The sequence below is a fragment of the Triplophysa dalaica genome, chromosome 12 (assembly GCF_015846415.1).
Source record: "Triplophysa dalaica isolate WHDGS20190420 chromosome 12, ASM1584641v1, whole genome shotgun sequence".
Taxonomy (NCBI): domain Eukaryota; kingdom Metazoa; phylum Chordata; class Actinopteri; order Cypriniformes; family Nemacheilidae; genus Triplophysa; species Triplophysa dalaica.
Window position 1 is genome coordinate 2,925,992 of NC_079553.1, and position 16,636 is coordinate 2,942,627.

General features: G+C 39.1%; 1 protein-coding gene across 9 annotated transcripts in view; it reads left to right on the forward strand.

Annotated features, from left to right (window-relative positions):
• The window catches only part of ptprub (protein tyrosine phosphatase receptor type Ub), a 184,330-nt gene that overhangs the window by 102,433 nt on the left and 65,261 nt on the right, over positions 1–16,636 (forward strand). For all 9 annotated transcript variants that reach the window (XM_056762139.1, XM_056762142.1, XM_056762145.1 and 6 more), the window contains exons 5-7: positions 4,140–4,255; positions 6,662–6,836; positions 13,012–13,305. In XM_056762139.1, coding sequence (XP_056618117.1) covers positions 4,140–4,255; positions 6,662–6,836; positions 13,012–13,305 — 585 coding nt within the window. The remainder of the gene's footprint in view (positions 1–4,139; positions 4,256–6,661; positions 6,837–13,011; positions 13,306–16,636) is intronic.

Genomic DNA, 16,636 nt, shown 5'->3' on the forward strand with positions numbered 1-16,636 from the left:
ATGCAATGTGGACTGTGGCATATAAATCCGAGTACAGTCTGAGACATCTCTTCTGAATCTCTAGAAGTGACACGTGTGAGATTACTAGGGTCTTTTTACAGTGATAGTACAACGCTTTTAATCTCACTGCTGTCTATAGCAGAAATTGAGATACTGAAGAGGTTTCATTCTTTTTTCTGTAAGAGGCAATATAAAACCTTCACTGTGCAACGTCCGCATCAGTATGTTGCATATGTATTAGTCTGAGAGAAGTTGAACCCCGCTGGTCGTGGACATGCTGAGATAGCCTGCTAGCTGCTGGACATGATAGAAAACAAACAAAACAAAGATGTGGCGGATCAGAGAAGGGAGGAGTTGTTGTGAGAGCTTGTGTGATGTGTCGCCCCCTCCAGTGTGGTAAAGACTCTGTGTGTGTGTGTGTGTGGAGCTGTGAAGCCTTTTATTGCTGAGGGGGAAAGTAGAAATCCTTTAAACATTCCTAATCCAACAGAGCCAGACGCTTCATTTCGTATGCTGACTGCAGGCTGCGAGTTCAATTGTAATGTATGATTTACTGAAATGGTAAATAGTATCAAAATAAGATCCGTTTTTTGGTAATTGGTGTATTTTAAAACACATAAGCACTGAAACTCGACATGAAAGTATAATTGACCCTATTGACTTTCTTAATGCATGTTTCACATCTTATTGTGTACAGTTCAGTAGTGCACGTTATTCCATTTTTTCATAATCTTTAACTAAAGGATAATAACTTGCTTTTCCTCTGAAACGTTTTTTTGTTGAAGTCGTTTAGTCTGTGGGCCGACTCTTGATGATATGTAACAAAGGTAAAACTGTGAATGCAGCTTCTTGATGTTACGTTTCAAAAATGAAATTGTAAATGCAGTTTTTTAATGTTCCGTAACAAATGTAAATGTGTTTGGGAATGCAGTTATTTTTTTTATTATATTTTGGGGGGCATTTTACACCTTTTTCAGGACAGGAAAGTATTGGGGAGAGAAAGGGTAGCGGGATCGGCAAAGGATTCCGAGAGCAGAATCAAATTCGGTAACCACAGGGCTATCGGCACTAGCCTTGACTTTAACTCTTTCACCGCCATTGACGAGTTATCTCGTCATTTAAAAAGAAACGGTTTCCCGCCAAAGACGAGTTATTACGGCAATCAGTGTTGCTGGCAACTTTTTTTTTAAAAAGGCTGGCGGGGAATGAGTTAAGTTCTGAGCTTCACTTTGTTCCTCAGTCAGGGTTTTATTGAAACAAAATCCTCGTACGACATGTCTGTTTGGCTCACTTTGTTACCTCAACCCAGTTTATTAAAACAGAGGAGAAAAAACCAGGAGGATATGACAAGCCAATTATTATCACTGATGTGCTAAAATGCATCTTGTTGTCCAGCCCCCGGCCTAAAGGGACCGTTCCAGGGCTGGATATGTGGCACACCGCAGCAATGTGGAACTAGCTCATAGTTAACAATCCCTTTCACAGTCCTTGAGGGACACCCTCACGCTTTTAAGGCTCCATAAACCGTTGCGATATTTATACATACTAAAACCGAAAAAAAAACCTGACAAAGTGCTATTAGATGGCAGTAAAGTGCAATTCTAAACAAGCAAATCAACAGATGCTGCGGTCAAGAAAGCTCATCTCTGCCGAGTCTCTCAACACCCCCTTCCTTCACCCCCCCACACACGCTTCCTGCAGGCGGCAGATGGCATCATCTAAGCCCCACTGTGCACATTAAATAATTAAAACTCTCATCAGGACCTGGACACACATTGTCGAGAGTGGCATTGCGCCAGACTGCGGAAATCACCGTTCGGCAAGACGAGCCAAAACGGGAAGGAAGGGAGAAGAGGAAAGGGAGAATAAAGACGATGGCAAACAAACATCCACCAACCCTGCTGGTTGGCAACCTAGGCTGGTTTGCTGGTCTAGGCTGGGTTAAGCTAGTCTTTTAGATTCGAAGCCCGTGTGCAGACGGTCTAGTTGGTTTCCAAATCGTCAAATAATCTCTCAAACTGGCCAGGTTAGATTTTAAAATCAGTTTCTAGGGAGGTTGTGCTTTACGCATATAGTGCATTGGTTTTCATCATGCCATTGTTGTGGCGAACACATATGTATTATTCAAACAAGACTTAAGGATACAAACTGATATATTTAACAACCTGGCTAGAACACGCAACAGATTTTCAGTCTCCTTCCTCACCCTTTAGTTAGGTGTGATTTATGTTGACTCATAAAGCATGAATTGAGTTTAACACTGTGGTGTGCCCTCTGTTCGCCCGCTGACTGAAAACTGATAGCCATGGTTTCACAAAACAAGCTTTCATAGCGCAGTGTTAATGTAAAAAAATACTACAATGAAAAAAAATAAAATGAAAATGACGTTTCTGTAGGGAATCTAAGTTGATTGACAAGTTTCAGATACGATGTGGGTCGACTGCGTGCGATGACTTTGTATCTAGTGCATCCTCCTTGAGCAATGCCCTAAGGTAATGGAAAACAAAATGATTTAAGGACTCCTGCACAGGGTTACAGATTTAACCAGGGCGGCCTGTTTTTAAGCCTTTGTGTCTAACCCATACTGCATTGCAACAATTTAGGCATACATCAACCAAATTTACAAATAGTTTTACGAACGCACTTGGGATTCGTTGATGGAATTAAGGGACTTTGAGCTTAAAAGCATCGAAGGAGTTCCACCATGAATTTTGCAAAGCTCTCTGAAATTAAAGGCTTCCATGAAGGTCCTCCAGGGTATATGATGGTTTTTATTCAGGCACATAAAGTAGAATAGTTTACAAACCACCACCGTCTAGATTAAATAACCAAATCCAAATATTATCAGAACCATATCTGCCTTGTTAGCAACAATATGCTGTTCCTTTTAATTATGATTAAATATAAGACTTACATAATAAATTCCAACTGCAAGCTGTTGCCTGCATTGAAAATCACCTATTAAAACGATTATTTACTGTTAGAGAGTATATGATTCTTATATAATATATCATATGCCCAACTCGCCGCAGCTCTGACAAAAGTCATATTTAAATTCTTTTATCACCGCAGAAACAGAAAAACTTTGTAAGATTTATTTTTATGAATTATACATGCGCTATTTAAGTAACAAGCCGACAGGGCTGGCTGCGGCTCCCGCAGGAGCTCTCCAATCTCAAAGACTAAACACTGTTAACTACCACATGAAACCGTTCATTCCTGCCTGGGGCCATTTTTCAACTGACACCCATTCAAAGAAATGTTTAAAACAAAAATATCTGAGAGGTTTTACAGTTTTCCAGAGGATCGGAATTTAGCGGAGTACCATTTTGTGTGCTTATGTTTTGTTTCTTGTTATGTACATATAGGATGAGTGACCTCATGTCTCTTTATGCATTTCATGTTCTGCATGTCCTTAAAGGGATAGTTCATGCAAAAAAAAGTACTATGATCATTTATTCACCCGTTTGTGACTTTTCTTCAGTGGAACACAAAGATATTTAGAGAAATGTCTCAGTGGTTTTGTGTCCATATAATGGAAGTCAGTTGAGGACGATGATGTCTGGGTACCAACATTCTTCAAAATATTAGCTTCATTTGTGTTCTGCAGAAGAAGGTCATACAGGTTTGGATTGACATGTGGGTCAATAAATTATGAAAAAAAAAAATGATTTTTTGGGGTGAACTATCACTTAATCTTCATTTTATCTTTCAGTTCGACTTCTGATTCGGTTTGCACCTTTATTTTCTTTCAGAGATCAATAACGTATTTCTATCTGTTTTTTATTTCTATCTATTTTATCTAATCCTTGAGTATATATTACGTTACAAAGATGCTTCTGCCAATGAATAGCAGCATCTTTTAAATTCTAAAGGTCAAACAGCAGAGTAATCGAACCAAGACCTTATGAAAATCGATAATTTTTATAAAAATGCTGGAATATTATCTAGGCCATATTTTGTAGGATTATCAAATGTCTCACATGGACAAGAAAACAACCCACGTCTCCACAATTTACCAGCATTTTACCATGAAATCAAGATTTCAGGCCGCAAAGACGAAAAATAGATTCAATAGGTTGTCTGCTTTTTTGTTGCCATTTGATCATCTAATTCACATCTTTGCTCTCTGCTTTTAGATAAAGCCCCTCATTTCTCTCGTCTGGGGGATGTCGAGGTTAACGCTGGACAAAACGCCACTTTCCAGTGTGTGGCAGCAGGGCGTCCGTCTGAAGCCGAGAAGTTTTTGTTAGAGGTGAGTGTGCTGTAGATTCACTTTGGTTTGATGAGCGTATGGAATATCAGTCAAACGATACTTTACTGGAAAAGACTGATCGTGGTTGAAGTATGTCATTCCCAGTGTGATAAAGTCGGTTAAAGGGATAATTCACAACCCTCCACTCAAAAATATGTCATTTATTCTCATTCATCTCTCATCTCGTTCAAAACCTCTTTCTTCTGTGGAAAATATTTTGAGAAATGCAATGGAAGTCAATAGGGGCCAATGTTGTTTGGTTACCAGTTTTTTCAAAATATCTTCTTTTGTGATCTGCAGAAGACAGAAAGTCAGGTTTGAAATAACAAGAGGTGTAAATGATGATCGTTTTTCATAAACCTCTCCTTTGAATGGGCAAAATGCTCAGTGGCACAATAATAATAGTTGAATGAATCAGCCCTGATTTGATGTGTTGAACTTTGATGTGTTTGTTGTTGTTTATTGCGTAAATCTTCAAACTAAAACCATGTTGTCACAAGCTGTTCGAGAGTATTTTTAGCCTTTCAGATTACTGCCTTAGAAAGGCCCCTTTCCTTCTGCCATCAAAGGTGGAATTAAATCAAATGAATGATGATGTCACAACTCAAGGTCAAGTCACAGCTGCCTGTGCTTTCAAGCTGTCACCGTGACACAAGATTCTGCTATAACTGATGTTCTCAAGTGCTCCGAAGTGGCCGTTTCTTCCCTAAACACATTGCGAGATACATTGCTTATTTTTGTTTTCCTCATCGTGTACCATATTAACAGCTGCAGCCTACTTGTTCCAGACGAATGGATGTCTCTGTCTTCCGTACCTTGTTTAGTCCAGACAGATTGTCTGCGGCTATCTCGTGCTCATCACACACCATCTGATGCGTTTTCCTGTCTGGCAGTTCTCTGACGTTGATTGCTAGGTTGAATGAAAGGCAGTGTGCTGAGCTCTCCATGATTGTAAGGTTGGCTATATTTTTATGTGAACCTCAAAAATGGAGCCGCTTCCAACACGTTCAGGTTTTGTGTGGTTTCAAGCCACATTTAAAGGGCTAAACACTTCGGTAACCGAATAGTAAACAAAAGCGTGCACTTGTGTGGCAACCACAGACGTCTTTATTAATGCACTTTGAGCATTTATTTTGTGTCCTGACCATTCACAGTTAGGAGAAAGAAACGCGCTAAGATCGTGGATGGAGTCCATTCACACCGTATCACTTAAATTATAATAGAGTCTCTGTGAAATGTTGCCATTGTCAAGTGAGGTTTTGTGCTTCATAACAAGTGACACATTTATTATATGCAAAAACTCAAGTAATAGACCCCAAGAGTTTTTTAAATGAAAAAGCTACAACGCAAATACATTTGAGCGTTTCTTTAAAATGGATTCTCAAATGAAACCGTATTCATATTTTCCTCTCAGTATCAATGGTTTCTGTTTTGCTCATATTGAATACAGTCATTAGGCAAATGCAGTTTTAGTTTAGTTTAGTTTGGGCATCTTCATCGTATACAATTTAAATCTAAGTATTTACCAGACGCTTTTTATTCGAAGCAACTTACAAAAATGAGGAAATCAATGAAGCGGTTCTTTATAGAGAGGCAATGATAATAATAAAGGAAGTTCAAAAAGTTTCAACAGTTTCTATAGAGACAATATTTTTTTCATTTTCCTATGAAATAAAAAGTAATTCATCAAAGAGATGTTTTTTTTAATACACTAGGAGAACGTTAAACAACATGACAGACTATATTTTGTATATACTAATAGTTAAAGGTACAGTTTGTAAGAATTTTGCCGAAGTAGTTTGTGCCGTCAGTGCGTCTAGCATTATTGCAAATGATGTTGGTACGTTCAAAATAACTCTTACTATGATTGATTTGAACACTTAAATCTACGCAGTGTTATCACACAATGGAATTGGACAATGACTATAACATCTATAATGTAATTTCGCAATAGATTCGTTAATACGCATCATACTCGATGTGCAAGGTCCTTTAAAGGGATAGTTCACCCAAAAAGTATAATTCTGTCATCATTTGCATACCCTCAAGTTTTTCCAAATCTTTACTACCATAGTAGGAAAAGAAAAGAATAAAGTAAGAGGGAAAACTACTATGGTAGTCCACATTTATTTTTTATCCAAAGCGACCTACAAATGAGGTAAACAATAGAAGCAAGTGGAACCAAATTAGGACAACAAAATGCATAAATGCAGTATACAAAGCTTAGGAGGTGCCCTACAACCGTTTGGTTTCCCACAATCTTCAAATATCCTCTTTTGTGTTAATCAGAACAAAGAAAATCATGTAGATTTGAGAACTTACATTTTTGGGCACACTATCCCTTTAAATATTTGAATCGTCGTGTGACTACAAGTTGTTTTTCACTTGTATTTTCCCTTCTCATAGCGGCACAACGGTGAAGTGTCCTCGGGTGGTTCTGTCAAGCACTTGGGCCGCAACCGGTTCTCAGTGTCCTTTCAACTAGAGAATGTCCAGAAGCCAGAGCAGGACCTCAACCGCTGCGTCACGCAGTCCTCCAGAGGTTCCGGCGTCTCCAACTTCGCCGAACTCATCGTCAAAGGTAAAATTCTTGTTTTCTTTCCTTCTCTATTAACTTCAGCTCTGTTTCACTGCCCATAATGTGCACATCTCAAGATAATTGGATTCTGGATAAGTCCATGTCATTTTCTACTCATTGTATGCTTTCTCTATTATAGTCTTATGTCTTTTGTCACAAAACTGGCAGTTTTGTAATAAGGGTGTATATTGTACCGATTAAATGGAAGTCTTTTTGTATACAATTGGTGTCTGGTAAAGTTTAAATTCTTTATAGGTTTTGTTTGCCACAGAATAAAATGTTCTAATGCTGAAGTGTGTAATTTTTATGTTAAAATACTTTCTTCAGTTCCAGTTTGATATTCAGAGACTGAAAGTACTAACATCAGGGCAAACACAGTCAGAACGCTGCATTGTCCTCTCGCCCAACTCAACAGAGCAATATTAGCTCAAACAATGGATTGAGTTTGGAGCGGGGCTATGTGTTTGTCCAACTAATGGAAGACAGAGGGTGTGCTTATGAAAACTAGAAGCACAAGATATTCACTCTTCAGCTTAAAAAATTGGTGGAATTTATTTTGATCAAGCAACTTTCAGAATAAACAAAAAAACGTCAAGTCTAAATTAAAAATGACATTTAAATTAAAAAAATTTAAAGGTGCTGTGTGTCATTTTTTAGAGGATCTATTAACAGAAATACAAGATAATATACATGTCTTCAGAGGTTCAGAGATTTTTGTGTTTAATGTTACAACCCAACTGTAATCAGCTTTGATCTTGCATTGTTTAAAATACGTAGACAACCATATTAAAACTTTAAGTAAGAGCAAAATCATTCATTCATGATGAACAATGAACATTACCCAGATTTCCCCATAATACAACTTTTCCATTTTTTGTGCATTGTAAATATTACTCTTCTCCTTCCATTTCAATGTAAATGTTATTCTGTGTCCTATGGTGTTTAACAGCTGACCCACCCAAGGCCTACGTCTGTGACCAGGGACGGACTGGCCACCTGTAGTACCGTAACTTTTCCCGGTTATTCGCTAACGTATGGGGCCGGAATGGACGCTTGAGCCGGAAGGACAGACGCTTAATAAATGCGATCAAACCATCAACCACCCCCCCCGGTGACAGAAATGGTTGAGGGCTGATGCCATCAAACTCCACAAACCCCCCCCATGTAGACAACCCCCCATTGACAGAAATGGTGGAACGGCCAAATAATCCAGTGCCTTTTCTGCTTCTCAGTCCCCCCCTGGTGTATAAATATGTATACACGGTTTCTGAATTCAATATTTTTTGTCTCTTTGTAGTATCCTATGGGCGCTAGAAACTTATGTCCTAACATGTGCACATTTGGATCATTAAGATTAATGCATTAATACATTTGAATTATTCATATCAAGCTTTATTCAGTGGACCAAAGAAACCCCAACTTCATTTTTCAATCATGTATTTTGACAGCTGCCAGCTTTTGTGTAAACCTCTGTACCCAGGTCAAATTGATATTCCCTCAAAGCCAAAGGAGAAGTCAGGAATAAAATGAGGATAGGGACGGATGGAGCCGCGTGGGGTGTTCGGCATCCGTCCTCAAGGCGTACCGAGAGAGGTTATGAGACAGCGGCGTGCTAATCCCATTGATAGGAGTAGCAGCACGGATTAAAGCGAGTTTGGAAATTGGGCTTTACTGTTTGCCACAATGTGACCCAGTATTATAAAACCTTCAGGCTGTTTTCTAGAAACTTGGTCTTAACAAAACCTGAAATGAAAAATTACAGGTAATAAATACACTGAAGGGGAGACTTGGCGGTTGAGGTCTGTTCGCACACCAACGCTATTTACTGTTCACACTGTAGGTTCACACCAGTCACTGCTTCAAGGCTAAGCGTTTCTTCACCCTCCAGTGGTAAAATCCACATCCCCTTCATGTGAAAACAGTTGAAAATACCTCCCAACAAAGTCATTTGATGTTTATTTCGGTTTGGGCATGATGGAAAGGGGTTGAATTGTTGAGTTTCAAATTTTCATCACACCTGAGTGGAATTCATTCATCAGGACTTTGTTGGGAGTGTTGTTTTACTTTGTCATTCGGTTGACTCGTTTGTTTCCCTTCAGATATCTTTCCTTCATTTACATTTTATTCATTTAGGAGACACATTTATCATGATGTTTATTTCTAGGGAATCAATAAGATATCTTTGCAATAGGAACTTGCTTATCAAGTGCTTAATCCCTTTAAAGTTAGAGCCTTCAAACCACGATTAATCCATGCCAAAATAAACATTTGTGTTTATATGTGTGGCATGTGTAATTATATGTATACTGCTTATAAATGCACACACATACACTCACCTAAAGGATTATTAGAAACACCTGTTCAATTTCTCATTAATGAAATTATGTTGGTGGTATAATGGTGTGGGGGATGTTTTCTTGGCACACTTTAGGCCCCTTAGTGCCAATTGGGCATCGTTTAAATGCCACGGCCTACCAGAGCATTGTTTCTGACCATGTCCATCCCTTTATGACCACCATGTACCCATCCTCTGATGGCTACTTTCAGCAGGATAATGCACCATGTCACAAAGCTCCAATCATTTCAAATTGGTTTCTTGAACATGACAATGAGTTCACTGTACTAAAATGGCCCCCACAGTCACCAGATCTTAACCCAATAGAGCATCTTTGGGATGTGGTGGAACAGGAGCTTCGTGCATCCCACAAATCTCCATCAACTGCAAGATGCTATCCTATCAATATGGGCCAACATTTCTAAAGAATGGTTTCAGCACCTTGTTGAATCAATGCCACGTAGAATTAAGGCAATTCTGAAGGCCAAAAGGGGTCAAACAATATTAGTATGGTGTTAAAAATAATCCTTTAGGTGAGTGTACATGTGTATATATAAGGAATGCAGCGATATGTAAATTTTGGCCGCGAACGATAACCGATAATTCTTGAACATTGTCGATTACCGATATATCGCCGATATACAGTACCTAAACATTAATTTCTGACACTGAAAATTATGTTCCCCCCTGAAAACACTAATTCACTGAACACTAATTCAAGATTCTTTAACTTATAAACTTTTCTGGTATGATGTTTATTCAATAAACAAATTATAGATGTTATAGAGCAACCCAGAAATGCGTTTTCAATAGCCAGAAGGTCTCGAGACAGAAAGCATTCAGACAGCAGTGGGCTTTAAACAATATGCTTTTGTTCCTATAATTTACACATATCTACATACTACATCAACAATGTTTTGCTAATAGCAGTATGTAAATGATCATGACAGAAAGACAGTACTGTACTGTATTTGAACTGTGAGCAGCTTAAAGCTAAAGGGGTTTAACCAGAGGAAATGATTCATAATTTATCGGCTATAATATATCGGCCTCTATTTCATTGTCGGCCGATACCGATATCATTAAAAATGACTTTTTCTTGACCGTAGACCCATAGATTAGTCATGGGAAAAATCAGTGATGAGAACTCCACAGCCACTTTTTTGACTAACGATTTGACAGCATTACTTTACAGTAAATATAAATATTAAGGCTGTTCAGATCTTTGTCGTCACAAAATTCAAAACTTAAATGTTTCTTTGGGACTGACTCATCAAATCTTCCGATATAAAGCTGTTGTGCCACTTGTCACACTGTTTCATTACAACTTCATCATATTTTCGCCAGAGCAGCAAACACAGTGCATTTGGGAACAATACGAAGCACAACTTCAGAAACCCACTCGCGCATCCATGTTTCTGAGCTTTAAATCCATTTTAGAATAAAGCTGCATTCCTGCGGCCCATTGTTATCTGCCCTGGCTCTTACACCAACAGTAGGTCTTATTTAAAATGCATTACGGCACCCCAGTTAACCACAGCAGATTGGCCCCACCGGACATGTCCGTAAAGCTATAGGCCCTCATGCCGGCACGCCATCGATGCAACCTCATTACATTTACCTTAAGTGACCCTTTCCCTTCACTCCAATCATCATCTTGTCTTCCGAACTGCCCTCCCGTGCTCGCTCCTCTTGCTAACCAGAGGCTAATCGCTCCTTTAATTAGTTTGATCAACTCATTTCACAACTCGGTGTTCCTCATTGGGCTCATAGATTATGTAGCAACAGAGCCGATGCAGAAAAGCTGAAGGGCTAATGAGAATTGTTCTCAGTCACTCAAAAGGGTCCAGGACTTTTTTTTTCTATGAGTAATTCTGATATCTGCTTTGGAAAAAGTTCTTTCCTGGGGTGAAATTATTAATCTGACCGAGCCAACGCTGGAGAGAGGGAGAATTGCATAGAAAGGAAAGAGATTTCAACGTCGCTTCTTATGTGAAAGTGGGCTCTACAGAGTTGACTTTTCATGGTCTCTGAGCTTTTTTCCTGACAGACAAGATGAGCTTTATTACTCCCTGCCATCTCAAATCCCTCCTGGGAGAGTCTCTCTGGGTCCCTGGCTGGATATTTGCCATGTGCATCTGGCCCTCAGAGGTGTAGCTTTTGGACACAGCAGACCCAGAGATTATTCACGGGAAAAATCAGGGCTGAGATCTCTGTTTACTTAGCGGACACTTTTTTTTAAGTGGTTTGGCATGAGAGCAATATCTCTGTTGTTGGGTTTCAAAGATATAACAGGAAGAATGTGTAGACCATTTTGCAAGATGTAAACAACACTGGTCCAGAGGGCACTTCCTTTTCCAATTTTTTCAATATAATTAAGTCTTAAAGATGTAAATTTAACATTTTGATCCAAATCTAAATTCTCTGTTGGTTGTATTTTGGTATGAAGTCTGAATAATGATAAAAACGAAACGGGAAGTGCTTCTGGAAGTCTCCTTTACGTCTTGAAAATTGGTCTTTATACAATGGGGGACACATTGGGATTCTTTAATGAAATTTTAAATGTTGTTATAATATATTATATTCTAATATATTAATATTTCTGTTAGAAAACGTAAATAAAAATGGAATGTATTTGTCCATTAAATAAGCTTAGACCTGCTGGGAAAATAGTAGAACCCTGCCCAAAACACACAAAATAATGTAATGGATTTAATGGTTGTAATGGGGTTTCATAATAGTTAACTGGAAATGATAATGGTGTCTATTGGTATGTGATGGATTATGTTGGTAGGATGTTATCTGTCAGATTATTCCTATTGGAATAAAACAGAAAACACATAAAAACGAATTTTGTAATGGTGAATGGTAAAAAAGTGAATGGTTCAAAATGGTATTTTAATAGAAGCCATTCAAATTGTTGTGATGGTTTCTAGTGGGTTTCTCTAGTTTTTGTCAGCAGGGTTTCAAAACTGACCAGTTTTGGACCGGTGTTATTTACATCTTGAAAAACGGTCTAAATACAATGGAACACATTTATTGAAACATTAAATATTGTTGTAACTCTGGATTTTAACTTGAAATAAAAAAAATGATGTATTTGTTCATTAAATAAACGTAAGAAAACAGTAGTAAAGAAACACAAGCAAGCGTTCAAAAGCCACTGATTTGACCTAACTGTTAACCTTCCATATTGATTTCTATCTCTAATTGTTTAAAAACTCAAGAGTCAAGAACCTCAAGTTTAGTCAGAAATGAGGCTTTCGATATGAAATAAACAACTTTTCCCATATTATGAAAATGGGAGAATTTCTGTTTCCAAGTTATCGTGACTGCCGTGTATCAGTCTGAACAGAGCCTCAGGGGAACAGATATGAAAATCTCCCACTAAGCAGCGCGAGTGCGTATCAGACGTTCCTCCATAATCTATAGGCATGAACATCTGTTGGTTTACTCCCAGCTCTCCCTGGAGGATATGAAAGAGTTTTCTCTTGCAGGTTTAATATGTGCGGTCAGATTGGTATTTCAAACCTTGAACTTGGGGATGTTGGTTTTGCCATGGTACTAACCCAACTGTGGATGTTCTCTGTGAGGTCTGAAAAGATTTAAATGGGCCTGCCAATGTGAACAGTCGCTGGCCAAGATAAGCTTTAAAATGTCTTGAAAGAGATTAGACCGATTCGGTTCATGATAAGTTAAAAGGTTTATATTTTTTCCGCTTAGGCTTAATCTGTTCCTTATGTTTCTTCATTCACTTTACTTTTAACTCTACTGTGCTCTGTATGTTGTTTTGGTTTTCTTTTTGTAACTTCTACAATAACTTGCCGTTTTTCTCCATCACAGTGCCCCCATCTCCAATCGCTCCGCCCCAGCTGTTGAGAGCCGGCTCCACATATCTGATTATTCAGCTCAACACCAACTCCATCCTGGGCGACGGCCCCATCATTCGTCGGGAAATCGAATATCGGGCCAGCCAGGCACCCTGGTCGGAGATTCTTGGAGTCAACATGCTCACCTATAAGCTTTGGCACCTGGACCCAGATACAGAGTACCATATCAGTGTGCTGCTCACCCGGCCGGGCGAGGGTGGGACCGGACCACCCGGACCACCCCTTATTAGCAGAACCAAGTGTGCTGGTGAGTGACCAAAGAACTTTACATTACATGTCTGAGCTCAGTAAATGAAAACCTGAACGTGAAAATTCTTGCATTGTTTACTGCCTCTGACGTGATCGGTTTTTACGAATGAAGCTTTTGCCATACGAAAGATCTTATGTGGCTGTCCAAATCACCATGAAAGTAATATGTTTACTTTATTCCGAACCTTCTGAAGCCAAAGTTACGAGTAAAACAATTATAAACTAGTTGTTTTGATTGACGTTTGAATCAGGATGCCGATTTTGCTCTGTTTTTCACGAAAACCTATCACATGAGTTCAGAAAATTGAGGACATGAGTCATACCGACCACAACATGAGGGAGTAAATAATGACAGAATTTTCATTTTTTTAGTGAGCTGTTGCTTTAATGAGCAGCGTGAGAATTCAAGGAGCAAATCCTGAAAATCCTTTCCTAAAAAAGCGAATGAGTTATTTGAATTGAAGTTTTCTGAACCGAAACTGCGGGCATCTCTCCCGTGGCTCCGTCTTGTGCCTGTCAAAACAAACAGCGAGGGGGACGGTAATGCATGGTTCTACCTGCAAATGAGAGTCGCTGCCTCCACCTGCTGCTTCACAACCAGAAAGGGTGTGATTAGGTAGATTGATCCTCTTTTTATCCGAGTCCAAACGCAGGTTTGGAGAATCTGGCCCCGACCCGGTCAACACGATAATGGCCACCATTTTACAGCGTGTCGTGTTCCGAACACAGACGTGCCCATTACGCAGGTCACCGCCTGCCACTTTTTATATTCAGGATGACTGTTCCCAAACCAGACGGGAGCGGTTACCATTCGTCTGAAAGCAAGAGCCAGAAAAGAACAAAGGGAAGAGAGGGTTGAGAGAGGGAATGTACCGGAGACAACACTGGAACCAAGAGATTTCCGAGTCGCCTCGATCGAGATAAGCACTCTGTGACAAGTGTGTGTCTTAAACAGCTTTTGTCTTCAAAAGAGCAGAGGGAAAAAATGAACAAACGGTCGCGCTTAATATTTCCCACTGTTTCCATTTTGTCCCACACATTAAATCTGGATCGAAATTTGTCTTTAAATGAAGTATTTGCATCACATTCCCAGCAGGACGGCCTTCACATGAATATTGGGGCTGTTCATGCTGCCATCAAATTTGCTGAACTGTTAAAGATGTAATTTGGACTCAATAGAAGCACATCAGTGGGATTGGAAGTAAAATGAGGTTTCCCGTAACTGGTCGCGCTCAAATCTCCTGCCTATTATTCCGTCAGCAGTGTAGAAGTTGAAGATATAATTGAGTGCTTGGAGGAGGATGCTGGTGGGAACAGCATGTTGTGTCGGAGGCTGTGAAGTTTTGATTTGTTTGACAGGGCTTGTTCACACACACGTGCACGTGCTCGAGTGATGAGTTATTAAACACGGGGTAAAGTCTACAGACGTGCGACTTGATGCGCTGATTTTAGTTCAGTGAGTTTCAACGCCAGCAATGTTAGGTCTGCTTAGGGTGGCTGTACGGTGCAGATGGCATGTATTGTAATTTTATGATGGAATGGAGGTTGTTTAATTAAAGGGACAGTTCACCCAAAAGTAATAATTCTGTCATCATTTGCTCACCCTCAAGTTGTTCAAAATCTGTATAAATATACGTTTTACCAGCTATGGTTATCAATGGGGGCCAAGAACTAAATTATCTTTCTCTGTGTTCATGTGGACAAATTGATACAGATTTGGAACAACCTCGAGGGTGAGTAAATGAAGACAGAAACCTTTTTGGGTGAACCATTCCTTTAATTCTTGAATGTCATTCTTTAAGAGAGTAATTCAGGCCTTGTGGCATTTGCTTTCTGTGGTTTGTCTGATGCTGTTGGTGATGTGATCTTGACCAAGTGTAAATGGAACAACTTAATGGAGTTTCTCTTTCATTAATTAGAAGATGTAATCTCAGATGTGTCTTCTAAACTTTTTTGGAAAAAAATGTATCATAGAAAGAGATGAAACAGTGCTTGACTATGAGTATACAGCTTTTCAATTAATGCGAATAGGATATCTCAGATCATTTGCTCTTAGATTGATGAAGCATAAGAAATGTGAGAATCGTTTTGCACTCGGAACACATTTGTGGTAGATAATGTAGAGAGCCATCATGCATTACGGCAGAAAATCAGCACAGCAATTTAATCAGAATCCATAAAAAATGATTGACTGCAACTGGTGGTAAATGTGCCGAATCCAGACAGTGCCCTGACACATTTGTAGAGTCTGTTTCACAAAAGACAAATCTGAGAACCAGCGGGCTTAATCGAAACTTAATCAAATTTTCTTAAAGAGCAATCCAAATTTCCTATTTTTGTCGGCTAACCCGGAAGTAAGCGCCGCGCGGCTTCCCTGGACCGAAAGCTATGCATTTTCCCAATGGACTTTTGGAAGATCGCAAAAAATAAGATCTGTGATTAAAAAAGGTGTATGATGTTTACACGCTTTCTGTATCAAGACCATATTTACAAATTAACATAACTTTTTTTACTTTTGAAGGTGACATACAATCGGCAGAAGTATAAAGCTAACACGATGCTACAGACTACACTGAGGTCGCTCGATGAACTTGTGAAGGCTTTAAAAAATCACAAGTGGGTTATATTGGTGTAATTTATGCTATAGTATAAAACCGTAAACCGCAGACCTTATTTTGGGCGATTTACCAGAAACGCATAGATGATGGAACCGGAATGCTAACTCGCATCCGGGGTTTGCATTAAAAAAATACGTCATCTCTGCGGCTCCCTATACATGTGATATAAAAGGGACAGCTCACCCGAAAAACATAATTTACTCACACTGGAGTTGTGATTGCCTACCATAGTAGGAAAAAAATACAATGGTTAGCAAAAGTGCCCCAGTTCTGTTGGCTTTCAAAACTTTTTCTTTTATGTATAAATTTATAAAGACATTTTTCCTACTAAGGTACTCAATGTTGGCCAAGAACCTTTTGGTTACAAGCATTCTTCCAAATATCTTTCTGTGTGTTCATCAGAACAAAGACATATGTACAGATGTGGAACAACTCAAGGTTGAGTAAATTTCACTTTTGGGTGAACTGTTCCTTTAAATACCACATTAGTGATTCTTTTTTACTTAATGATTGTTGCACCTCAACTCTGGGCTGTCTAAACATTATACATCCAAGCATCACAAACCTCCTCTTCTTCTCCTTGTCACACTGTGTTTTCATAGACTTTTTTTGAGAGAATGTAGTATCTGCACATCCGTCTTCATTCAACAGGTGAATCCACATTCTCCATCACACTCGACTGTAATCATCATCTCTGAATTCACATGAGCT